At 44.2% G+C, this 26,414-nt stretch overlaps 3 protein-coding genes across 3 annotated transcripts; all 3 read right to left on the bottom strand.

The window, feature by feature from the left end:
• Positions 1–3,014: 3,014 nt before the first annotated feature.
• On the bottom strand, positions 3,015–5,345 carry LOC4333049 (probable pectinesterase/pectinesterase inhibitor 13). The gene is made up of 2 exons (XM_015774256.3): positions 3,957–5,345; positions 3,015–3,867 (listed from the first exon to the last, which is right to left on the bottom strand). Exons 1-2 carry the CDS (start codon positions 5,032–5,034, stop codon positions 3,134–3,136), a joined length of 1,812 nt encoding a protein of 603 aa, XP_015629742.1. The 5' UTR covers positions 5,035–5,345; the 3' UTR covers positions 3,015–3,133.
• A 14,294-nt stretch (positions 5,346–19,639) lies between these two features.
• LOC9266419 (E3 ubiquitin-protein ligase EL5-like) lies at positions 19,640–20,760 on the bottom strand. Its single transcript, XM_015773412.3, has one exon. It carries the CDS (start codon positions 20,649–20,651, stop codon positions 19,809–19,811), a length of 843 nt encoding a protein of 280 aa, XP_015628898.1. The 5' UTR covers positions 20,652–20,760; the 3' UTR covers positions 19,640–19,808.
• A 3,089-nt stretch (positions 20,761–23,849) lies between these two features.
• On the bottom strand, positions 23,850–26,068 carry LOC136355636 (uncharacterized). The gene is made up of 4 exons (XM_066308466.1): positions 25,219–26,068; positions 24,359–25,125; positions 24,007–24,277; positions 23,850–23,915 (listed from the first exon to the last, which is right to left on the bottom strand). The coding sequence occupies exons 1-4, from the start codon at positions 25,378–25,380 to the stop codon at positions 23,850–23,852; spliced, it is 1,266 nt and encodes a 421-aa protein (XP_066164563.1). The 5' UTR covers positions 25,381–26,068.
• Between the last annotated feature and the right edge of the window lie 346 nt (positions 26,069–26,414).

The raw sequence follows: 26,414 nt of genomic DNA, 5'->3' as shown, positions 1-26,414 counted from the left end.
AACCTAGCTATACTGGTTAAAATTCCTCGTGATGACACTGACCGACTTAGCCGAATTTAAGTGCTAGACTTGATACAGATTTCACGTTGTTTATCGTCAATCTGATGCTCATAGAGATGACTAGATAAGAGAGGGAGAGAGAGAGTATTGATCTACTTCCAGCTTTGTTCCTTTAAGAGCAAGTATAGTAGTAGGCTATAAGCCGGCTAAATGCTGAGGTGGAGGAGAGAAGAGAAGAGAGAGAGGAGAAGCGGGTTGTAAACTTACAGCCGGCTTGAACGCAAGAACCAATAAACTCTGGGAGAGAGACAAGTGGACTATATATTAATTGTGAAGAGCTAACTATTATATGGGTAGGCTGATAGAAGGCTACAAATAACCTTATAGCCAATAGGTCGGCTATATTATTAGCCTTGCTCTAAGTCGGTTGGGAACCCATTTTTTCTGCACGAAAAACGTGGCATTATATTAGCGCATGATTAATTAAGTATTTGCTATTTTTTTTTAAAAAAATGTATTAGTTTAATTGTTTTAGTAACTTTCGTATAGAATTTTTTTTTAAAAAGTATCGTTTAGCAATTTGAAAAACGTGTGTGCGGAAAACGAGGGAGAGGGTTGGGAAGTGGCTGAAACGAACGCAGCAGTATGTGCTTGAACCTTGAACATGGTCCAGCGGGCTATGGCTGTTCCTGCGAGCTGTCTCCGGCAGCCCGGAGGACGGTTCCTCGTCCGGAAAAAGTACACCGAAGGTCCCTCAATTTGTCATCGAGTTACAAAATCGTCCTCAAACCGCAAAACCAGATATACGGGGTCTCTTAACTATGTAAAACTGGTCACCCAAGATTTCTCGGCAGTTTTGATCCCGGTTTTATCCTACGTGGCACTTTTACCACGATCATCGGCGGCTGAGTCAGCGTGGGACCCACGTGGGCCCCATATGTCAACGTGTACACCTCACCCTCCTCTCCCTTTCCCCTCTTCTCTCCCTTCCTCCTCTCTATCTCTCTCTCAATCTTCTCTCTGCGGCTTTGGGCAGGTCGGCGCTGCCGGCCGACGGGGCGAGGCCGAGCGGCGGGGAGTCGGCGGTGGCGGTGTCAAGGTGGCATGCTCGCCGGAGCGCTGCTTCGCCATCGCGTCCCTCTACCTGCATCCCGAAGAAGCTCCTCCTGGCCCGCGTGGCGTCCATCTCGATCCGCTCCCCCTCTCCCCGTGTAGGACAAGGGCTTGATGGGCGGCGGCGTTGGGCTAGAGCCGGAGCTGGCGTTAGAGGAGAAGCGGAGGAGCGAGAGGAGACGATGCGGCTGGGGGTGGTGGCGGCTAGAGTGGGAGAGGAGGAGGAGGAGGCGAGCCATGGCGATGGCGGGGCATGGCGGCGGCTGGCTTTGGGCAGGCTGGCGCCGCCGGCCGACGGGGCGAGGCCGAGCAGCGGGGAGTCGGCGGCGGCAGTGTCGAGGTGGCCTGCTCGCCGGAGCACTGCTTCGCCGTCACGTCCCTCCACGTCGGCGTGCGGCGAGCTGCACGAGGACACGAGGAGGTCGGCGATGGCGAATTCCCTGGGGCGCATCGCGGCGGTGGAGGGCGGTGACCACATCTGTCGCGTCGTGGCGGCGCTCATCCGCCTGTCCTCCCACCACCAGCGCCGCCGTGCCGCCTTCCTCCCGCGCCCAAGCCACCTCTCCGCCATGTCCGTTGCTGCCGCTGCCTCATCGAGGGAGGGGTGCGCCGCCGCCGACGAGGCCGAGCGCCGCCACTCTCCATCCGCGGTGGCGTCCCGTGGGAGGAGGACATGGCGGCGCGGCGATGCGGGAGCAGGAGGCGGCATCTCCCCTGCCGGCCGAGCGCCGCCACTCCCCATGCGCCTCCCACTCTCCCCTGGCCGTCGTCATTCTTCTTCCCAGCCTGCTCCCGCCTCGCCGCTGTTCTTCTCCCCTGCCGGTCGCCGGCCGCCGGCCGCCGGACCTCTTCTCCTCTCCCGCCTCTCCATCGTCGTCGCCGCATCGCCCGTCATCGCTCCACCAGACAAGGAGCAAAGTGAAAGAAAGAGAGGAAAGGAGAGAAGGGGGAAAGAGAGATGACGTGGCATCCTGACATGTGGGACCCACGTGGGTTCCACGCTGACTCAGCCGCCACGTAGGATAAATCCGGCGTCAAAACCGTCGAGGGTGACCGGTTTTGTATAGTTAAGGGACCCCGCATATTTTGCGGTTCGAGGACGTTTTTTATCTCGCTAACAAGTTAAGGGACCTTCGGTGTACTTTTCACTTCCTCGTCCTCTGGTTGGTTGACCATCAAATCGACCTGAGGCCCGTCCACGCCAGGAGAGAAGCCCAGCACACTAGTACTATAGTAGTTTACAGGGCCGTTTCTTCCACTCCAGCGAGCCCTCTTGCCCTGCCGAGTACCGACTGCCGCCGGTCTGAGGCTTCTCCGTTGGACCTACTAGTAGCATTTTGGCTGAGCAAATTGGTGACATGCAAAACGAAACAATAAGCACTTTGTCAAATATTTCGTCTCTATATTTATTTATTTGTAATGTTGTTCTGTCGCGCACTAGTTTTGTAATTAGCACTAGCACTAATGTTATATTTGTATATTTTGTAATGACGTCAGACTACGAGCACGTTGGATCAAATGCGTATCTCTCTTCACGAAGTGAGCATAGCTTAACTGTTTAGGTTTTTGTGTTGGAACTAACATACCTGGATTTAAGTCCTAAACTTGACAAGAGTACTCGTATTTACGGCTAATTATTTTTTTAGTGATAGACGACGTGTATCCCTCGACAACGATGCGTCTGTGATGATTTCATCAATTTCAAGATATGTCAGTCCTAATCTTTTTGAGGTGCATCTCAAGATATGTCGGTCCAGTCTTTTTGAGGTGTATACCTAGTTTTTCAGAGGTGCTCATAAGGATAGGGTGAGTGCCGCTAGTTTTTCAGAGGTGCTCATAAAGATAGGGTGAGTGCCGCGCGTGGTGAGCTCCTGCGATAGTACTATGTTTCTCAAAGAAAAAAAAATGCATCTCTCTCTTCTGCTTGCTCCACATGTAACCATTTTGTACATACGAATTTAACCCCACAACCCCCCACCTAGCACGCATCAACATACACACGTACGCATGGATGAGCGAGCTAGCCACCGAAGAGGCCTATCGTGACGGGCGTGCCGGTCTCCGGGATCCAGTCGGCGCCGTGCAGGAAGCGGCCCACCGTGAACTGCATGGCCTTCTCCCTGTCCAGCACGTGGAACCCCCGCATCTCCATCCTCCCCGTCGAGTTGGCGCCTTGCCCGCTGTTGCCGTACTCCCCGTAGAACGCCTCGCCCAGGTTGTCCTTCCCCTCCCACGGCATGTACCCCTGCGCGTGCACGAACCCTCCGATCACCGACTCCATCACGATCGTCCTCGCGTGCTCCTTCCACGGCCGCCCCAGGTACGCCAGCCTCGGCGCCGCCCCCGACGACGACGACGTGTTGCTGCTCCCGCCGCCGGCGCCGGCGAAGTCCTCGTCGGCGACCACCTGGCTGTGGTGCAGCACGAACCCCGTGGTCTGCTGCCGGTCGCGCCGCCCGTGCGCGGTCACCACGGCGGGCTTCCCCGGGAGCGGCGGCTTGACGAGGATGATGCAGCGCTGGAACATGGCGGCCGCGTCGCCGAAGATGAAGTCGACGGTGCCGGAGATGACGCAGCTCCGGTAGAACTGGCGGTAGGCCTGCGCGAACAGCGTGTCCTGGTTGCCCTCGATCCGGCAGTTGAAGAAGATGCTCTTGTCCGCCTTCACCCGCAGCGCCAGCGCCTGCTGCTTCTCCTCCCCCGCCGTGTTCCGTATCCCCAGCCTCATCGCCGTGAACCGGTCGCCGTCCACCGCTGCATCCATCCGTCCATGTCAATGTCCATGTCCATGTCGATCAATGCATGAATGGATGTGAGTCGTCAATGGCGGTGGCGTACTGTACCGAAGGTGGCTGTCTTCCACATCCTGACGCCGTCGGCGATGTTCTTGCTGCCGGTGACGATGGATTTCTTGGAGCCGTCGCCGTACATGGTGATGTTGGCCATCCGGCTGGTGACGTTCACCGTCTCGTCGTACACGCCTTCCTTCACGTAGATGATGTACTTCCCGGCGTACGCCTCCGGCAGGGCGTCCAGCGCCGCCGAGATGTTGGTGAAGTCGCCGCTGCCGTCCTTGGCCACCGTCACGTTCGGGGTCAGCCCGGCGACGAACTCCTCGCCGCTGGTGAGCATCCTCCGGTCCTCGTCGGACAACCACGGCGGGACTGGTGGTAACGACTGATCCTCGAGGTGGCGGTCCACGTGGTGCTGGATGTCGTGGTCGACGTCGAGCTCCTCGCCTTCGGCGGCGTGGCTCTCGCTGGCGTGGAGGTCGAGCATGGCGGCGAAGGCGGCGCCCTGCTGGATGATGGCGATGGCGTTGCTGGAGATCTCGCGGGCCTTCTCCATGGCCTCCCTCACCTGGTCCTTGATGGGGCCCTGCGGGAACATGTCGACGCAGGAGCCCTGGAACGTGATCACCGCGCTGAGCCACGCCTGGAGGTCCTGCGACACGGCGTCCACGCCGCGCCACGCGATGCTGGTGAGCGCCCGGCTCACGTCGCCACGGCAGTCGCCGAGCAGCGTCCGGCAGTCGCGGAGGGCCTCGGCGACCCGGCTGTCGTTGCTCGCCCGCACCGCCTCCAGCACCGACGACCGGTCGAACCCGCGCGCCAGCTCCCGCTCCACCGCCGTGATCGCCGCGGCGGCGGCGGCGTGCGGGTGGTCGGCCGGGTCCGACGACCGCGCCAGGACGCGCTCCAGGGTGTCCTTGCACGCCACGCGGTAGTCCGTGGGCGCGCAGAAGAGGTCCACGCTGCGCATCGTCGACTTCATGCCGCGCTTGCTCAGGCCGTCGTCGTCGCCGGCGCGGTCCACCACCACGTAGGCCACCGTGCCGAGCACGATGGCGAGCAGCATGACCACGGCGGCGATGATCAGCTTGGTGCGCCCCGACCCATCGTCGTCGTCGTCCGACGACATTGCCGCCCGCGCGAGCTAGCTAGCGCGGGTCACGACGTCGACGGCCGGTGCGGCGGCGCGAGGCGACTCCTCCGATCGATGGATGGATGGATGGATGCGACAACGATGACGGCGCATCAGTTTTATATATTTCTCATGCGGAAAAACGAACGAATCCAACGATGAACAAGCTAAACTGGCTATGATTAGCAACAAAGCGTGGCTAATACAAGTTTGTTTGGTTTGTGTTTTGTTGGGTACGTGGTTGTGGTGTGTCCTTGTTCTGAGGAAGAGGAGGAGGTCATTGGATTTTGCTGGAGAGAGATTACGTTCTAAAATGGGTTCAGATAGCCAGCTTCTTTCTAAAATGGAAAGATAAACACAACTAGTTATGGTGCCATGCAAGAACATAACATAGGATTGTAGTATTTGGTGATCATAAAAATGAACTAGATCTGGGTGTTCCGTTGTTGGATCGATCCTGATATGCTTGGTCATTATAAGTTACCGTTCAGTCCATCTAACAACGGTTATTTACCAAGATTTAAAAAGAAAAAAGTCAATTATACCCGTTATTAAACTTTTACAGTAGTTCGATTTTCCCCATCAACTCCAATACTCAAAATTCTATATCTGTCAACTCTTAACATCGGATGAATTACGCATAACTCAATTTGAACGGTTTTAGTCTGACATGATGCACACATGATAGTCTAAGCTAATCAGCAACCAACCGGTGAGGGCCCACCTATCAGTGTTTCCTCTTCTTCACCTTGCTCTCCGTCAGTCTTTCCGAATTTGCACCATGGTGAGAGAGCTCACTACCGTCGTCTCTAGCTCACCTAGTATCGAGCTCTGCTCCGCTAAGACCTACCTCCACCGCGCCTTCTCCCCATGCCACCTCTCCTCAAGCTTTGACTCCACCACTTGCTCCTTGAGCTCCATCATCTTCCTCCTTAATAACTCCACTACCTATTGTCCCACCAGATATGCTCGTCATGTGCAGAATGCGGGAGAGAAGGGCCACGAGCGCATGCAACCAACTTCGAGCTTCCCCTATCACTTGTGTCATCTGTGAGCCCGTTAGTTGCCATATTCGCTACAAGTACTACACTCGCTTTGCTACACGTTTCTCTTATCCTTCGTGCTTTGCATAGGCTAAATAAGTCGCTCATCATCCTTCATGGGAGAGGGGAGACATAGGGAAAGGAAAAGAGCGACGGAGTAGATTTGGACCTCTTGCCATGCCAACCCTCTCCTCGTCTCCCAACGACTCCTCTGACACCACGGAGGAGTGACCAATGTTGCGGGATGAAGGAGGTTGGTGGTATCATCCTAGATCCATGTTGCAGTCACTGCCATATTCAGTGTTGCCCTAGATCCACGCTCATGTTCGGCACGTCAAGGAGTAGGTAGTGGGGAGACATGATCGGGGCTAGCCGCGCTTCAAGAAGGAGCACAGCCATACAACAGATCCACAGTAGGTTGTCGCCTCAGTCTCTGTCGCAAGCCCATAACTGCCTCCACAAAGTGGTAGAGGAGGGAGAGGGATTGCCTGGGGAATGATCGGTAGATCAGGATCCTCTGCAGTCAATTGCACTGTGCCTTTGTCACTGACATGTGGGTCCGACGACACATCGTGTCCATATGTTAGTGACAAAAGCACGGTGCAGTCGATTGCAGAGGATTTTTAGCGATGATTGGTGGGTCTCATGTTTTTTTTTTTCAATTGGATTGCTTGATTCGAAACCACTCACAATAGTGTTTGGGATTATTCATTCGGTGTCAAAATTTTAAGTGTTGAATTAAATGTTTGGGTTTTGTAGTTAAGTGAGAAAATTTCGAGGGTTGCAATAGTTCAGAAGGTATTTTGAACTTTCTGGCGGACTTCAAATTTGTTTAGCATTATCAGTCTGTAAACATGCTAAGAAAATATCATTCCGAAGATATTGATTGTTTAAAAAACTGTAACCACAGTATCACACATGTCAAAATACCAGTGGAAAGGTCAGTGCATGGGCATCCAAAGATGCGAGCTTGCAGAAAGAAAACAATGTGGATCGATCGAAGTCGGCTGGCAATGCATGCATGCTTGCGTGCCTTTGACAGAACCATTAATTACATGTGGACATGTGTCCCTGATTTGATTCTTTAGGGAAGAGAACAAAAATAAGTCAAATGAAGGTACTGACACTACACTAGCCTATCCACGAACCGCCGGACAGAGCCAAAGTGGTCGCTCACGCACTTTGGGGAAAGAGATGGAGAAGAGAATCACTGCACTGCTATGGTCGCTCACGCAATTGACATATGAGATTATTGGTTTCGCTATTTAAAGATTATTAGCGAAGTGGTTTTGGTGATGAATAGGGACTACTGATTGTCGGTCCGGTCAGACCGGGCATTGGTTGTCGGTCAGACCGGCGTGCTTCGAGTGGTCAGACTGGCCAGCCCGCGGTCTGACCGGCCGACTCTGTGTTGGTTTCGGTTTTAGGTTGTTTCATTGAATATCTGTGGATTAATTATATTTATGACTTCTAGATAGATACTATGCATATGAAATTCTGTTGTTTGCTAGCAATGAGTCAAATTGGAGATAGCTTGTGCTCATAATATGGTTTCTTATTTGATTCATGTGTAGGTGATCTTGATGTCTCGGGAGAGTGTTGCCGGTGATGGATCGGGAGTCAACTTGGGGATAAGGTGACGTCTGGACGGTCATATATCATGCGAGATGCTTAGGCTAAAGATCAATGCACGTGATTGGTGATGATTCCATATGGCATACGATGGAGGTGTTGTGTGCGTACAGATGCGGAGTTATATTTGGAAAGAGTCCAAATTTGGTACAATTGGAGTTTGTAAAGTTAGTTTCTTGTACGTGAAGGTTTTCTAGGGGATTAGGTCTTCTTGTACAAGTTTGGTTCGTGGCTTTAGGCTGCCTACCTCGGGTATATATAGAGAGGGAGAGTGTGGTCTCCTGGTATCGCTTTAGAGAACATTGAGTTGAGATAATAGTTAGGGTTTCGAGTTTAGTCGAGATTTTCGTGAGGAGTGTTGTTGTTGCACTTTGTAAACACAGAGAGAAGTAATAAAGTTGTCATCTACTTTGAGAGTTCTTCGATTTGTGTTTGCTCAGGTTCAGCGATTCAATCGGCGGGATACCGGCGGCAACGCATCGGTCAGACCGGTGGGACAGCGGCAGTTAGACTAGCAGCAGGATCAGGCGACTGCGGCATCTTCAGGTGGTTAGACCGAACGATCTACTCCGGTTAGATCGACGACATCGGCGTGGTCAGACCGACGGCATCGGCGTGGTCAGACCGGTAGATCAACTCCGGTCAAACCGATCGACATCGATATGAGGGTAACTTTTAATTCCGCTAAAAGTTTTGGTTTTTGGGTACTACAACCATTCACCCCCCTGGTTGGTTTAGTTCTTGCAGTTCGATCCTATAGGTTTAAGCAGCTGGTTAGTAGTTAATTTCTGATAATTTAAAAAAGCTAGGTTTTTCAGCTTTGGGTTCTTGTTTTATTTTTTGGATTTTACAACTATAGTTTCTCAGAATCTATATAAAAAACTAAATTGTTTGGGAAGTTTCTAATTTTGAGAGAAGCTGCAGCAGCTAGAAGCTCCCTAAACATGCCCTTATATAGTGACACTACTACATAAACGACGAGACTTCTTTTAGATTACAGACGGACCGTAACGTCTGTAAAAAGCAACCATTATTTTCACATACGACTTATTAAGAAAATCGTAAAATCTATTTGGAGATGACGCCTGAACACGGAGAAATGTGGAGAACTCCAGCTACTACGTGGTACTACATGCATACATTTTTTCAATATACATGTACGTCCTTTTCCTCTTCAAACAAAGTTTTCTCTCAAATTACTTATCCGATCTACAATTCGATTACATCATTGTGTTCGTTACAATTAAATCTTCAAAACAAGATCTTACATGATTATATTACAATGAAAAATATTTATATGTAAATTACTTTTATTATATATGTAAGCTATTTTTATATATATATATATATATATATATATATATATATATATATATATATATATATATATATATATATATATATATATATATATATATATATATATATATATATATATATATATATATATATATATATATATATATATATATATATATATATATATATATATAAGTTACTTTTAGAGTTGACTAAATTACTTCTTAGACATATAAAAGTAAATTTAATAGAGTCTAAAAGTAATTTACATCTATTATAAAAGTAACTTAAAACAAAACGGAAGTAATTTTGTCACGACATTAGAAGTAAATTCGTTGTAGAGATAAAAATATGACTTTATCAAGAAATTAAATTTAATCAGCACAGATCAACACACATAAGTTTAACAATTTTTAAAAGTACCTTCAATGTTAATTGGAAGTAACTTTTGCATGGTTCAAAAGTAACTCTCTATAAATCTGTTTAATCATCGATTGTTTTTTTCCTTTCACTTTTGTTTTTCATGTAGAATGAGAAAAGAAGATACTATTGTATTTTTCAAGTTGAAAGGAGATACTAAATGGAGTACAAACTAGCTACCACTAGCTGTGTAGTCACATCCAATTAAAAAAAAGACATTCATTAAAGTTACTTTCTTTTTTTATAAGTTACTTCTATAATATATGTAAATTACTTTTAGGCTTCATTGAATTTACTTTTACATGTATAAGAAGTAATTTAGAGAAATCTAAAAGTAATTTAGATATATTATAAAAGTAATTTATAATTTTTCATCAGAATATAATCATGTGAGATCTTGTTATAAATATTTAATTGTTACAAACACAACGGTGCAATCGGATCGTAGACCGGATGAGTAATTTAAGAGAAAATTGTATTTGAAGTATAAGTGGATAATATCTCTCATAGATGGAGTGGTAGCTGGTTTAGACAAACTAACTACCACTAGCTGTGTAGTCACATCCTAAGAAAATCATATGTAAAAATTGATTTTGGCAAGTGAATCTCTTTTAACACATCCACATACAAAATAGATTTTGGAATGCAGGTTAGAGAGCACGAGGACCCCACGTTTTTTTTTTCTCGGACCATTTATCTTAAAACTTTACTCTTCCTTTTTCAAGATAACTAGGAAGGTAGCCCGCGCATTCACGCGGGCATGCATCTTGGGCTGCATTTGAAAATGGATCATATTCATCGGATAGCCTCTGCCATATTTTGAAAGTATGTTTTCTCAACAAATATTCTTTGTTAGCATCACATTGATAATTTCTCTCAGCTATATACTACTATAGTATTTAATTAATTTATATAAGCAATTATCTATTATCATCATCATCATCTAAAAAGGAGCTAGACTAAAGATGCTTATTAAATTGAAAGCAAGGTGTTTCTTTTTTTCCTTTTTCATTGAATGCTTTGGGCCTCGTTGGTCAAAACGTAAGTGTCAGTGTTATGGATAACACATACCCAATAGTAATCGACTCAGCTCGGCGGTCCCACCATAATGCCAAGTCTTATACAGAATCATACCTCGTATATAGAAGGAGTTTCAGATAAGGAAGGACAAAAAGAGTTCTACATGGACACTATAAAGACTACTCGGATTGTATCCATATTGGTCTCTCTAGTTCTACTTGGACAGGGGGCATCTTTGGCTATAAATACAAGACTCCCTAGGAGGAGAGGGGGGACACAAACCAAGACAAGTCAGAACAAACCAATACATGCCACCAAATATTGACATCGGAGATTAACCTAGACATAACTAATCTGGTGCCATCGAAGGCTGTCAAGAGGGATATAGCGCTATTTTTTTTATCTCCGCGAGTACTTCAAGGAGGAAGACTACCCCGTCGTCAACTACGTGTTGGTGCTCATGCCGCCAAATCGACGACGATTAGATAAGCCATCCCAATTATTATACTTGTGTGATTCTGATGAATAAGAGCAACACTGGCTTCGGCCAACATGAGTAGGGTTGTTACCTTCCATGAAGGGGCCCGGACCTGTATAAAAATCCTTATCTCCGTCTCTTTTACTTCAATCTCGCATATACCCTGGTACCAACGATCCCCATATCATGCAAATACCATGGTCATGATCTAAAACGTCAATAGTAAGACCTAGCTAAACTCATTGTTCCTTTTCCTCCGCCATACGGTTAAACTCATTGTTCTTTTTCCTCCGCCATACGGTTTTCATGCGGCTCCTAGTCACCGTGTTGAGATGTGGTCATTGCACCTATGGAGATTGCCTTGTGATTCATCGTAGTGGTGATCACATTTTTTGTCAAGCTTAGTTAGTCCTATTTCCATGTCTTGTTATATCGTAAAATATAAATAGACTCCAAATTTAATCCTTCAAGTGTGTGTGTATAACAAAAATATATTCAAACACGATTAATGTTCATATATAGAGATGATTCACCTTTTGAATGGTGAATGCAAAAAAAAAAAACGGAGATACCCGGAATGCGTAGAAGGCCAGAACAACATGTTACTAAAACTGCATTAAGCTCCATCTAAAGTCAATTAGATGGTGATACATGAAATATCATTTAGCTTGCTTGAATATTTTAGCACATTTAAAAAAATCACGAAGTAATCGAATTTATCTTTATATCGTAGAAAAATACTATTTTAAGTACCATTAATTTTTTTCCCGACGGTACCACTTACATATGTTTCTTTTGGTTTTGTCTTTTTTATCTACGTGCTTTCCTTCCCTTCTGTCAACTGTAGGTAAGATCACTATTGTAAAAAAATCCTATTATAAAGACCATCAATTTTTTCTCCGACGATACCACGGACGCAAGTTTTTTTAATAAAAAATATATAATATGGTTTAACGATTGGATATTATATATTTTTATTATAGATTTTAGTTTAAATACATAGTTATATTTATCAAATAATATATTTTATCTTTATATTGTAGAAAAATCATTTTTTAAAGACCACCATTTTTTTCCTGATAGTACCACAGACGTATGTTTTTCTTGGCTTTGTATTTTTTATCTCCTTGCTTTCCTTCCGCAACAGTAGGTAAGATCTTTATATATATATATATATATATATATATATATATATATATATATATATATATATATATTGTAGAAAAATCCTATTATAGAAACCGTCATTTTTTTCCCCGACAATAGCACGGACGTTTGTATTTTTACTGTCTTTTTATATCTCCGTGCTTTCCTTCCAGCAATAATAGGTAAAACAATTGTTTTGTTATCAATCTTACGTACGTACGCAGGGGGAACAGTGGTACCGTTTGTATCGTCCATAGAGGAGGAAGCTATTATATTTAATAATAAATTTAATCTAATAGTGTAAAATAACGGGTCCACCAATTTAAGTGAAAATCGACGGTAAGATTAGACTGTGCCATGTGGTGACTTGAGAGCGTTTGTAGGAGTGCCATGTCGCGGTTTTAGAGCGTTTTTAGGGAGTTTAATGGACTATAACTTTCGGCCTCGGTGTCAGTTAAGGATACAATACATGGACACTTTGAACTTTGGCCACATGTATTAGGCGGTAGAATTGAAATTTATATTTTGTGTGAAAAACTGGACAAAATGGTATTTATTAGGTAGTAGAATTTAAATTTAGCCGTACTGGTTTTCATATGTGTTTAAAATATCTTATTCAAATTTTTACTAAGGTACCATTATCGACTTATCTATTTTAACATGGCTAGAAAAAATGCCCGTGCGTTGCAACGGGTAAAAAAATTTTTGATCGCTATACACTTTTCAGTCCCAACCCACCCCGCCGTCTTCCTCTACTTGGCTTGCCTCTCTTTGACCTAGCCCACAAGTGGAGCTGTAGTCTCAACTCGTATGGTCGGCTGCCGTATTCAACCTCCGGAAGATAGTTCCATGTCCATACAATGCCAGAACAGATCATTTCTATCAAATCCGGTCAAATCTTTCTCGATCTTTCAAAATTGGTTAAGGGCTTTTGATACACTCAATCTCTTCTTTCTGTTTTTATCAAAATTGAAACGAATCTGGAAAACTCGGGATAGAACAGTAACTTTTAAATGGTGATTAAATCCAATAAATCAAAGTGGGATTGAAAGGGAAAATCATGTAGAGGAAATGACGAGGGAGAGTAGTGGGGAATCGATTTTTGCAATCAATTGGAGGAGAGAACATATGATGAGGTAGATCGACATAGCGGTGACGTTAGGGTTTGGCCTGGTGATGAAAAAACTGAGCAGATAAAAAACAACCCTTACAGCCTAATGACGAAAAAATTGGTTAGATAAAAAAAGAATCCTTATTACGTGCGCACACTCTTACACATGTAAAAGAACGGTATATAAAAAAATAAGGAAAAAAAGGGATGAAAATGAAAAAAGGGAACGAAAAAAAGAAAATAACGATAAAAAACGGATGGAAAAAAAAGGAGACAAGAAAAAAAGACGAAAAAACAGAAAAAAAAGACGGGAGAAAAAAAAAGAAAAACGGCGAAAAAAAGGGATGGAAAAAATAGGGAAAACGGAGAAAAAAAAAGGGGGAAACGGCAGAAAAAAACGGACGAAAAAACAAAAAATCACGAAAAAAGAAAAATGGACAAAAAAAACATGGAAACCTTGCGTATTTTTATATTAGGTATAGATATAGATATAGATTTGTGACATGTGAATTTGCCATATCATTATATATCTCAGGCTCTATTTAGATTCCAACTTTTTTCTTTAAACTTCCAACTTTTCTGTCACATCGAACTTTCCTATACACAATCTTTCAACTTTTCTGTCACATCGTTCTAATTTCTTTGAACTTCCAATTTTAACGTGGAACTAAACACAGCCTCGATTCTAATTACTGCTATAAAATTTCTACTACGGGTACTATTGGGAAGTGATGGGGTTAGAAAGACTTTTAGCCCCGATAAACGTAAGTTAGAATATGTAATATCCCATTCGTTTCAAATTATCTGTAATTCTATCACATCTCACGATAACAAATAAGATGTGACACTTACATTGCTACCCCATTTGCTTTGCTCACTGCTTTGGAAAAATAATTACTCCCTCCATCCCATCCACTAAGACCAAAATTAATTTAAATAACTTCAATTGAGACACTATGTACACATTCTTCCAAAATGCATACATCGATTAAAACACCATGTCATTTAGTACATCCTAGTATGCATATATTCTCTCATGCTGTATTAATTGTATTCCAATAAAATCCGTGTTCATGCGGTTATATGATCATCAATTTGAGAAATTTTAAATTTCACTATATGATGATCAATTTGGGAAGGAGGGTGTAGGATGTACAACTCCAATTAGTTAAGACTAGCCAATAAGATGTGTGGCTGCATTAATGAAAAGTAGGGAGGGAAAATTAGCTTCTGAAAGTGCTTTGGAATTTGGAATATAGAATGACAACTAATTTGAATCAGATATCGAAATTCTTCCTTCAACCGCAACAACATGAAAAATTAATAAAGGGGTGTTTAGATCCATGGGTGTAAAGTTTTGACGTGTCACATCGGATATACGAACACACATTTGAAGTATTAAACGTAGACTAATAACAAAACAAATTACAGTTTCCGCCTATAAACTGTCAGATGAATTTATTAAGCCTAATTAATCCGTCATTAGCAAATGTTTACTGTAGCCCCACATTATCAAATCATGGAGCAATTAGACTTAAAAGATTCGTCTCGCAATTTACACGCAATCTATATAATTAGTTATTTTTTTCGTTTATATATAATAATTCATACATGTGTCCAGACATTCGATATGACAGGCTGAAAAATTTTAACAGGGGATCTAAACATGCTCAAAGTGTTCGCCATGAACCTGGACGGTGGCTCCGCGCCGTATATTAGAGTTAAACCTTTTGGATCCAAATCAACAAACGGCTCACAATCGGATACTGTGAAAGTTCGGGTCAAATGAGGGGTTCATTCGGGTGTTCTGTAATTAGCTTTTATTCCTCTTAATTCAGAGATAAGCTGCTTACGTATTCTTAAAAAAAAAAAGAGGTTCACTAAATCATCCGACACTACGAAGTGGAATATCAAACATACCACAAAGAAGAGGACGAACAACAATTAGCCTAAACATTAGGCCTAATGAGTCTGCTCCCATTATTAAAAAAAAACTTAGGCCTAATGAGTAATGAGAATGCTTTGACTAATAATCATGGTCACTCCCAAAAAGGAGAAGGCCTCGAGTTCATTAGGTTCGAAAAGCGGCCGCAAAAGGGCCTCTTGCAGGAATCCATCCTCTTTTATATTTTTCGGCAACTTTGAGCTCACGCCAATCATCATGACGTATTTTACTTAGAGCAGGTTTAATAGTATCGCCGGCTACAGGCTATAAATATGTACCATGTCATCTTATAATTAGAGAGTATAATAGTAACCTGTTGACACGTTAAACAAGTAATATCTTTATTAATTTTTTAATAACCTCAATCTCTTTCTTCTTTACCCTTCCCTCTCTCACTCTGCTGCAACACTGACAAAAAGCAATGCACAGACGCTAGGAGCTCGTGTGCGCTGGCGACTAATTTACCGTCCGCTCGCACCCTCTTTCCTCCCTTCTCTCGTCCATGTCATCATCCAATCTGACGTGTAGCTCATATCGCCAGCTCAATCTACCTTATTAAACCTGCTCTTAGTATTTGCATGGCTATTATATTCGTCTGGGACAAGTTATATATTGATCGAGCATGCGTGCGTGCGACTCTGCCGGCCGTTGCCAAGACAAATTTCACGGCGTCCGCGGCTGCATACACCGTGCTACTACTACTTTCGTCTAGTGCATCATCATAGTCACTCGAGCTGTGTGCTGTGCCAATGTGCAGAGGACGGAGTATACTACAATTATGGTTTAGTACCGGAGAAATTTTATGATCCTTCGTAAAGTATCCATAGGTATCTAAAGTTTACTTTTAAAATTTTAATAACTCGAGATACCTAGCATCTCTAGCATCTAAAGATACCAAATTTTACGATAGAAAATATGGTATCTCGCAAAATTTTATTAAGAATGGTAAAATTATCCTTACTATTGCGCAAAGCTTTGGTTACCTCTCATCGTGTGTCCCTAGCCTGTTAAAATTTCAAACTTGATATATTCAATGTTTAGTTTTGGCTTTTCATACAGTTTTTTTATTGTTTTTAAATTGCTAAGAGCAAATATAAAAGTTCTACATATATTTTTTGTATGGTTTTTTTTAGCGGACGAGGGAAGAAGCTTTGGTTACCACATAATTCTCAAGGAATAAAGGAATGTAATGTCTGTTTAGATGATAGGAGTGATATCTCTGTCCTCTACAGCAAACAGGGCTGAATATAACACGCTAAAATTGGCAAAAACAAAAAAAAAGCTTTAAGAAAGAGGAAAATCCAGATCAGATCGACCAATATCACCTTACTAGGAAAACTCTGGCCCATGCGATGTCGCCCAACAATTCTACCGAGGAACAAGATCTGGCCAGTTCTTTTCAACCGAATGGACCGATTATCTAATTTTATGATAATATTTAAGAGGATACAGATAAATTAATTATTACAAAATTGGAAAGTCTTATATATATATATATATATATATATATATATATATATATATATATATATATATATATATATATATATATATATATATATATATATATATATATATATATATATATATATATATATATATATATATATATATATATATATATATGATTTTGCAATAATTTAGAAGCTCGGGAAGCGTACCACCTATATAATCTTCATATATTCATTACAAGTAGATTTAGAACGGGTCAGTTCGAGGTGGAAATTTGTGCTAAATCTCGGTAGGTCTCTAGTTGCTCGAAGCAGAAATGCCGGACATTCGATTTTTCTTCCCTTTGAGAATCACGCCGATATGTATAGTAGTCAAAAGTATCGGAAAGTTCACTTGCACATATTTTAGTACTTAGTAGGACCATGCATTTTGGATATTGCGTACAAGTTTATTCGTGAACCGTGTGATTCTAGTCGGGGACCAAACCATGTAAACAACTTATGCAGCTTGGGGCGCCCATTTATTCCTGCTAATTTCGACCCACAACGTCATTAAAAGATTTCAGAGTCATGGGCACAATCATGTCAGCAATTGTTCCATATTATACTTGCTTAAAAGCAAAGAAAAGATTTCTTTCAAAAGCAAAGAAATAGAAACAAACCATTTTCAAAAAACAGATATAGATTAATGTTGTCATGTACACATACAGAGTCAACGTTGTTTCTCTATCATCACAGAAGAAAAAAAAAAGACAAGGCCAGGTATATATCTCTATCATGTTGTCATACATGTACATACGATACAGCCAACCTGCTGAAAGACAAGATTAATTGAGAATTCAAAATTAACAAGATCGCTATCCGCATCCGCAACAAGCAGATCATCGTGTTCAAAATTTAAATTACATGATCCATCTTGATCAGCCACCCTCAAATAAAGAGAAAAGGAGGAAGAAATTGGTGGTTAAGAAAGTGAAATAAGCACATCCATGGATACTTTCTGATGCCAACCACTTGACCATCTCGGTAATCACCAAACCGAAACAGAGACACTCCATAGGTAAAAGCAATTAAGAAACAATCCAAAACGCCAAAATAAAGAAGGGTCAAAATCAAACCACATTTTTGCATCATCTGCTACTGTTAACATCCTAGAGATGAGTTACAACTTACAAGATTGAGCAGGTTTACCTAATGCCGAGCAACTAATTAAAACTAGATATTGTTGGTAAAACTTCTATATACAGGTCATTAACGATTTAAAAGGTAATCTTAAAAATAAACTGTAATAAAAAATTAATAATCAGCTTCAAAAGTAGATTTCAAAATTTAAATTTTGACAGCGATGGAAGCGTTAGTCTAGAAATCTCGTGAACGACAGGTGCACATTACGTTTGCAATCGCAAGAGGAAGGAGGAGAAGAAGACGAACTCGTTCTCATCCGCGGTCAAAATATATTTTGGCATAGCAAGAACAGAAGAAGCGCCCCCATCGTCTCAAGGAATAAGCCAAACGGCATATTTAAACGAAAGATAATTTGTGAATAAAACTTTTATATACGTGTTTTTAGCGATTTGAAAACAAAGATTAAAAAAACTTCGATAAAAAACCCCAAAATATTAACTTCAAATTAAAAATTTAAAGTTAACTAATAATAAATATAAGTATAAACGAAAATATACGGTTAGAGAAGAGAGCAGGTTGAGGAAGAGAGGGGAAGCAAACCGAGCTGAACCATGCGGCGATGGCGATTGCTCTCTGCTCGGACCCCGCGTAGAGAGGGCGATATTTATTTAATTAATGAGTAATCATCCGGACAGCGATGGATTTGTAGCCTTGTGATTATGGGGGGCTTATGGCGATGAGGAGGATGACACGGCCAATGCCTATCCAAATCCAATCCATAACGCATTTCCGGTTCAGATTCAGAATTTCAGACACAAACAGCGATCCATCGTCCATGTAGTATTATACCCTTTTGATTTGATTACTCATTCCTCCTTAATCCTTGCCACGTGTGCAGTCCGGCCAACTAACTACCCGGAGTGTCCAGTCAGCCTGCTTTGTTTGTTCAAACTTGATCCAATCTGATTGGATCTGATTAACATGCACTGCTCGTACTAGGAGCAATATAATTATTACACCAGACCCCCTCTCCTGCTTGGTTCAGTTCAGTTCAGTTGCTACTAACTGCTTTCTTCAGTTGTGTTTGTTACAACAGTGCTTCAAATTATTCACTCGAGCACCTAACTTTGAATTTGCTCAGATCGTCCTACCAGTGAGCTCTAACAATCTCATTCGTGGAATGCGGCCTAAGCTTTGTACGTACTCCCAATCTTAATAAAATTTGGTCGGTCTAATAGCATGTCACAGAACCGTGTCAATGTTCAAAATCTTAATGAAATTTGGTCGGCCTAACAGCGTATCGATGTTCAGAACGACGAGCGTCGGTCGGAGTCACTGTACAGTTGCGGAGAGCAAGGGGAAGTAACTCGCATTGGCTGACAGGATTGGTCATTTGGTCCATGGGAGAAGAAGATGCCAAGGAGGAGGTGAGAGCTAGGACAAAGAGTAGTACATAAGCTGATGCATTTACTGCATTAGGGTAAAGTACAGGTTTTACTTAAGCTGAGCTTAGCAGAGACAGAGCAGCTGTTGTTGGTTTCTGTAACAGGGCCGGCAGGGTTTAGTGTTAGTGTACTCAGATATTTGTCAGGTAGGACTGGAGTAGTAGTTAGTAGGAGTAACTGGTTTTTGCTTTTAGTCAAATCTTTTGCTTTCGTGTCCAACATGACCACATGTGCCTACACAGGACACAGATGATGCTGCTCTCAACAGAGAGATGATTGAGATCACGAATTTGACATTTTGCACTAATATATACTACTGGGTTAAAGATGTGTTTTTTTTTTTACTTCTTCCACTCAAAAAAAGAAGTGATTTTTACTCTTCCAAGCACTGGAGATGAGTAGATATTTTATTATGCAAAATAGTAGCAGGAGTAATTGGATCATCCATAAGCTATGGCAATCAACAGCAAGAAGAGATTTGACAAAATTCATCCAAATCTTGTAACTATATTATAGATTTATATATAGTTGGTTATACATATTGGGGATCTGTACACTTGCTTCCTTTCGATGCCTCAATGGCTCAAAAGGAGAAGAGTGGAACAAGAAGAAGAAGAGGAGGAGGATTGGGAGTTGATGGAGGAGAAATCTCGCAATCAAGAACCTGGCTGCGGCTTCGTCGCCGGCCGCGACGCGCTGCTCTCGCCGCCGGGGAGGCCCATCTCCACGTCGCGGTCGCCCTGCGCCGGCGCCGGCGGGGGCGGGGGAGTCGCGCCGCCGCAGCCCAGCAGCCGCCGCAGGGCCGCTATCCTCGCCGCTTCCACCACGGCGGCGACTCCGGCGATGGGTCCCGCCGACGGCTGCGGCGGGAAGGCCGGTTGCTGCTGATGATGGGACGACGGAGGCGGCGGCGGCGGCGTTGCCGCGGCGGCGCCGCCTGTCCTGACGGCGTCCTGGGAGCCGAAGAAGAGCACGTTGGTGGGGAAGTTGGGCGACTCCGCGTCAGCCTCCGGCGGGCGCACGGCGGGCGGCGGCGGCAGCGCCTCGTCGATGACGGCGCAGCGGCAGAGCGGGCAGGTGGAGTTTGACCGGAGCCACATGTCGACGCACTCGACGTGGAACCCGTGGCCGCACCGCGGCAGCACGCGGGCGGACTCCCCGGCGGCGAGCTCCGTGATGCAGACGGCGCAGTCCGCCGCGGGGTCGCCGCCGTCGCCCCCCTCGGCCGCCGCCGCCACCACCTTCGTCGGCAGCGCCGCGATGGCCGCCTCGTCAAGCCCCCTCCCGCCTCCGCACCCGCCGTCCCCGGGGCCCCCGAACACGAACCGCGCGCGTCCCCTCCCTCCCCCACCGCTGTCGCCGCCGATCGTGGGCGCGGCGCCGCGGTACCTCTTGGCGCAGAGGAAGAGGTAGAAGCACACGACGAACGTGATGAAGATCGCCGCCGCCGCCGCCAGCATCGTCGCCGCGGCCGCCACCGACGTCCCCGTCACCGCCATCGATCCCTCGTCGCCACCGAGTCCGCCCCTCTCCTCGCGTTCTTGGCCGCCGCCGCCGCCGCAAGAAGAAATCTGAGTGTGAATTGGGGAGTGGAAATGGAATGGAATCGAGCCGCTGTGTACAGGAGAGGGGGTGTTATATACGGGCAAGTGGTGAAGGATTTGGAATTGGAATTTGGAATTTGGGGAGAGGATAAGAAGAGGATTTGAGTTGAGTTGAGGTGAATTAAATTTGGACGGGGAGGTGGGTTTAGAGGGAGGGAGGGAGGAGGGGAAAGTGAGTGAGGGAGGGAGGGAGGGAGGTGAGGAGACAAGGGGAAGGGATATAGTGGTGTGAGTGCCGACTGGTCAATGTTGGAGGGATAGAGACACATCAAAAACAAATTTAAAAGGTTTTTTTGAAACTGAGTATTAGTAAAAAGAAAATCTATGTATTTTGGGATTAAGAATATGTGAATTGTGGGGTGATATGAGTCACTGAGCGAGGGTGATGGACTACGGAACCATTCGAATTTCTTGTGTCATGATTTGGAGGGAAAAGTTTGTTTTACTCGCACAATTGATTCTGTTTGATCACTTTTAGTCTCCTAAGACTATTTCTAACTCATTTTATGTCTAAACTATTAAAGTTGCTAATTGTTTTTAGTTACATGTAAGATCTCATATATCCACAGTTCCATACCGCCATACATTTCATATCTGATTTAATACAAAAAAATTGCAACATCATATCTCTCGGAGGTTATAATCAAGACAATGGCCAACCACATCAAGTGCCTACAAGCTACAACATAAACACCCACTACTAGAAATCAAACATGAACATAACATCCAAATGCACTCAACTTTATTCAGGTTAAGGCTGTGTTTGGAGCATTGGGTTCCTAACCGCTCCCTATCGTATTCCACGCGCACGCTTTTTAAACTGCTAAACGGTGCGTTTTTTTTAAGGGTTAATTGGATCTATGCCACGTGAATTGTGGCAAATCAAAAAAATGCCACACCTATTCCGGAATCCGGTGCATGTCACTACTATTTCGTCAAATTGGAACCATACCACAATGTACGCCCCGCGCGCGCTTTGCCACCGTTTTAGGGTACCATATTTTCGTATGGACGTTTCTGCCCTCGTGTTCACGTGTGCTTAGACCAGCTCCGGTCCGGCTCGAACAGCCCGGTCACCATTCGTTCCCCACACCAAAACCCTAGCTTCTTGGAGGCGGCGCAGGCGACGGCGCCGGCGCAATCGACGGCGGCGGAGGCTACGACGGCCGAAGGCGGTGGCGCCGAAGCTCCTAGCGACGGCGCAGGCGACCGGCGGCGAGTACGACCTGGCGCGACGGCAAGGCGACGATGGAATCACCTCCTTCCTGGCGCGACGGCAAGGCGACGATGGAATCACCTTCTTCCATCCCCACGCTGAAGTGTGCTTGCGGTGCCTCCGCCACTGTGCAGATTTCGAACACGCCAAGGAATCCTCGACGCCGGTGGCTACAATGCGGCAATTCGGTAAGAACTTGCTTAGTTTCGTTGGTTTCATTTCGGTGTCTTAATTCTTAGTTGTTTGCTTAGGGCTGTTGCTTCTTATGGATATGGGAAGATCTGCTGAATGAGTATGCTGAGGAGATGGTTGCGTACTGTCACGCCGGCGAGTACGATCATATGCAAGAAACAATCGACATTCTTCGCCAATATTTAGATGATGAGAAGAATGAAAAAGCGAAGATTTGTGAGGTCCTTGATGCAAAGGAAAATGAGTTGAAGTCAACAATTGAGACGCTCAACCAGTGTAGGCTGGAGTGTTTAGCGATGAAGAAGCAGTTGGAAGAAGTTAAATTTAGCCGTGCTAGACTTCTATACCTTACCTTAGTGATCACTGTCTTATTTGCTTGCTTAATGGTAGGTAGAAATTGGAAATATGGATGTATTGTCATGTATTGTCCTGTGTATGTACTGTGGTGACCTATATGAATGAAAGAGTATGTTTCAGAAGAAAGTATGTGTATGTGCAGTGCTGAACAATATGAATGAAAGTGTATGTTTGAGAAGAAAGTAGTGAATTGTTACAATAATAGAACCATAAAATTTGCAGATTCCTGGGAAAAAATGTCAGATTCCTGTATAGAATCAGTGCCATGCAGACAATTGTCCATCACAAATTTTCAGCAAAGAGATCATTGGTGCATTCCATAATTTCAGTTTACAGCACAGAAATCTTTACAAAAGGAGAGAGCACATGAGTACAGTAAATTTTCAGCAAAAGAGATCATTGATGCATTCCATAATTTCAGTTTTCAGGCTCAACATGTGCATACAACAGTACAGACATACATGAGCAACATTACTGGTTCATAGCAGCCTTACTAGCAAAATACTTAAGAGATGGGGCAGGCTACATTGTCACTGCAAATAGGTTACTACAAGTTCACAGGCACACGTGCATTACAAGTTCATCACAACCATTGGCAATTAGCAAAATACTTAGAGAGGAGGTAGCTGGCATTACAGTCGAAGATAGGTGGATAGGCTCCTAACTACTCTAGTTGGTGGTGCACTTGAGGATGCTAGGTCTTTCCTCTTCTGGGGAGTCTTCTTCTTTTTTGGTGTCTTTTTTTTCCTAGGTGTTTTTTTCTTCTTTGGTGCAGAGCAGCTTGCTTCACTTGTTGACACTCCTGGATCATTTCCTTGCCTGCACACTTGTCTCTTCCTACAAAAAAGTGAGAATTTTTAGACCATATGGCAAGCATACAAGCCTGAATCTTAGTGACTACAACATAGCACAATATATCAGGAGTGTAACTAACAATAATTATCAAGTTGGGTTTTTTTATCAAGTTGGAGTTAAAGAATACAAACCGCTTGCACAAAGACTAATTAAGAATAGAAGCACAATGACAGCAATATACCGTTTTTGGGGGGTGCAGTGGCTGCTCATATCATCTGCATCTGCAGGTTCAGCCAGCTTGCATGTTTTCTCAAAATGTCCAAATCTTTTACATCTCTTGCATTTCACTCTCTTTCTTCCAGGCTCAAGAAATCCCCTTATTCTCTGTACTCTAGGCCTCCCAGCACCTCTCTTCTGCTTAGGGACATGCACCTTGAAGCCCAAATCAACTACTGGCCACTGTGTCCTGTCAGTCATAGGTGGTACTCTGCCTGCATAAGCTATCCTGAACATTTGCACACTATAATATGGGCTCACAAAATCTTGTATCCTTCCTCCACTGCTGCATATCCAGGCCAATGCATGCCTGCATGGCTTCCCTGTTATTTGCCAAGCCCTACAAGAGCATTTTTGGTTGTCTAGGTCAACAATATGCCTTCTTGTCTTGTTGTCAGTATCCACAAGTGTGACCTCTGCAAACCCATCATCACTTCTGGCAATCTTCACCACTTTAAGAAGAGATGTGGCATCATTAAGCTGCTTCATAACACCTGGAATGATTCCATCATCCATTTTCTTGCCAACATCTCTTCTAGTGGCCATCTTCTCCATTATTAACTCTCGTATGCTGTCAACAAGTTCATGAGGAAGCAGTCCTTTCAGATTTCTGATCTGAGCATTAAAGCTCTCAGAAACATTGTTTGTCAGATAGTCACATTTGCTGCTTTCTCCAAAGCCACATCTGTACCAAATTCTTGAATGATGTTGCTCAAGAAACTCTATTGCATCTGGTTTCACTGCATATATTTGCTGCATATGTTACTTGAAACCCTCCTCGGTGTAGCTCCTAGCAGCTGGATACAAATGCTCAGTGATAACAGAACCATGGTACTTCTTTAGGAAGTTAACATAGAGGTGCCTAATGCATTCTCTATGCTCAACAGGATCACTAAATGCAGCACTAACAGCCTTTTCTAACCCCTTGCATGCATCGGTTGAGATAACTAACCCTTCAGGACAACCAATAGCTCTATTCAATTGTTTCATAAACCACAACCAATTGTCATCAGTTGCCAAATCAAAAATTGCATATGATACATAAAACAGCCAGTTGTGACCATCTACAGAGGTGGCTGAAGCTAACTGTCCAGTGTATTTTCCAGTCAACTTAGTTGAGTCTACACCAACATATGGCCTACACCCTTGCAAAAAGCCATCTATACATGGTTTTAGAGCTACAAAAAAATGCTTGAAGCACATTTTATTTCCTAACTTCTCCAATTCAATTTCAACTATACTACCTGGACACTTCCTCTCAATTTCAGCCTTCCAGTTGAAAAGCAACTGAAAACTTTCCTTATATTTACCATGTATCTGTTCTAGTGCTAACTTCATACCTGACCATGCCTTTGAATACTTCAACTTGATCTCATACTGTTCTTGCAGCTTCCCCCTTGCATCCTTAGCACCCTTCTTTGGATTGTTCTTCAACCAATCACCAAGCCTATCAGCAACCCAGCCCTGTGTAGCCATCTTGCCCTCTCTTAGTTTGGTAGATGCACATTTGTGTTCAAAGGGAAGAACTGTAATCTGCATGACATGACATGGTGATAAAAAGTTACTAAAACTAACACTACTTTCAGGAGATGAAAAAATAAATTAACTAAAATAATACATTTATACCTTAATTGTTTTCTTATCATGGATTAGGGAAGCACGTATTCTCCATGGACAGCCTTCAGCGCGACAGGTTGCAATGAATCTTGTTTTAGCTGTCTTCAAATCAGCAAACTCAAAACCTTTCTTAATTGCATAATGCCTAACTGCTTTTCTAAAAGATATCATGTCAGGGAATAGAGCATTCTTCACTATATTTGGATTCTCTGGATCATGCAACACTCGAACAACCTGAGGGTCTTCATCAGTGACTTCTACCTCAGGAGCTTCAACCCCTGTGGCAGCAGTCTGAGAGGATTGGCCACCAACCCCTATGGCAGCAGGCTGAGAGGATTGGCCAGAGGTGTCAGGTGGCTAAGTAGGTTTTGGAGGCAGATACAACTGCTCATCATTAACACCAACATATTCTTCCTCATTATCAAACATGTCAGGCTCTCTAACATCTGCTTCCACTGTTGTAGGCTGTGCAGAACCTCCAACATTAGTAGCAGCTTGTCCAGAACCATCATTGTGGGAAGGGTTCTCAGGTGGGATGATAGCAATGGGCTCATGCACACAACACACAGAAGCAACATCCATGCTTTCCTCAAGAACTGCTACAAGTAGGTGGAAACTGGCCTCGGTTGCATACATCTCGAAAATATCTGGCAAATCAGTGTCCCCTATGAGCCTAACATCCTCACCCAAATTTTTGTTAAAATACCACACTAAGGGAGATTGGTTCGAGCCCCACTTAAACTCAACCCTCAAACTTTCCATTAGGAAATCAAACGAAAAACTCTCTGAATCGATTACCCAATGCCCAGTGCCTCCTTTACTGATGATTTTCCTACCATCAGCATCTACTGTCGCATAGGGTTGCACCCTAACATCGACTGAAAACCAATGCCTACCAACGAATGACAAAACAATAACTCAAATCGCACATACAAAGTTCAAATCGAAACTCAAATCGCAATTTTATCTGCATAAAGAGTTCATGGGGGAAGGTACTCACGGTTTGGAAGCAACCCGTACAAGGGATTTGCCTAAATACATTGCCAACGCGGTGGGGGATGCAGGCGTAGGCCCCTGCGCACTCATCCTCCCATTGGCAGAGGTCCTCCCCTTCGGCTGTCGTAGCCTCCGCCACCGGCCTGCTCCGCCGCCGCCTTGCTCCGCCGCCTTCGCCTGCGCCGCCGCCCTGCTCCGGCGCCGAAGCC

This window comes from Oryza sativa, chromosome 3 (genome assembly GCF_034140825.1).
Source record: "Oryza sativa Japonica Group chromosome 3, ASM3414082v1".
Lineage (NCBI taxonomy): Eukaryota > Viridiplantae > Streptophyta > Magnoliopsida > Poales > Poaceae > Oryza > Oryza sativa.
Note: the sequence above shows the minus strand (reverse complement) of the source record. Positions and strands in the feature narration are given on the sequence as shown.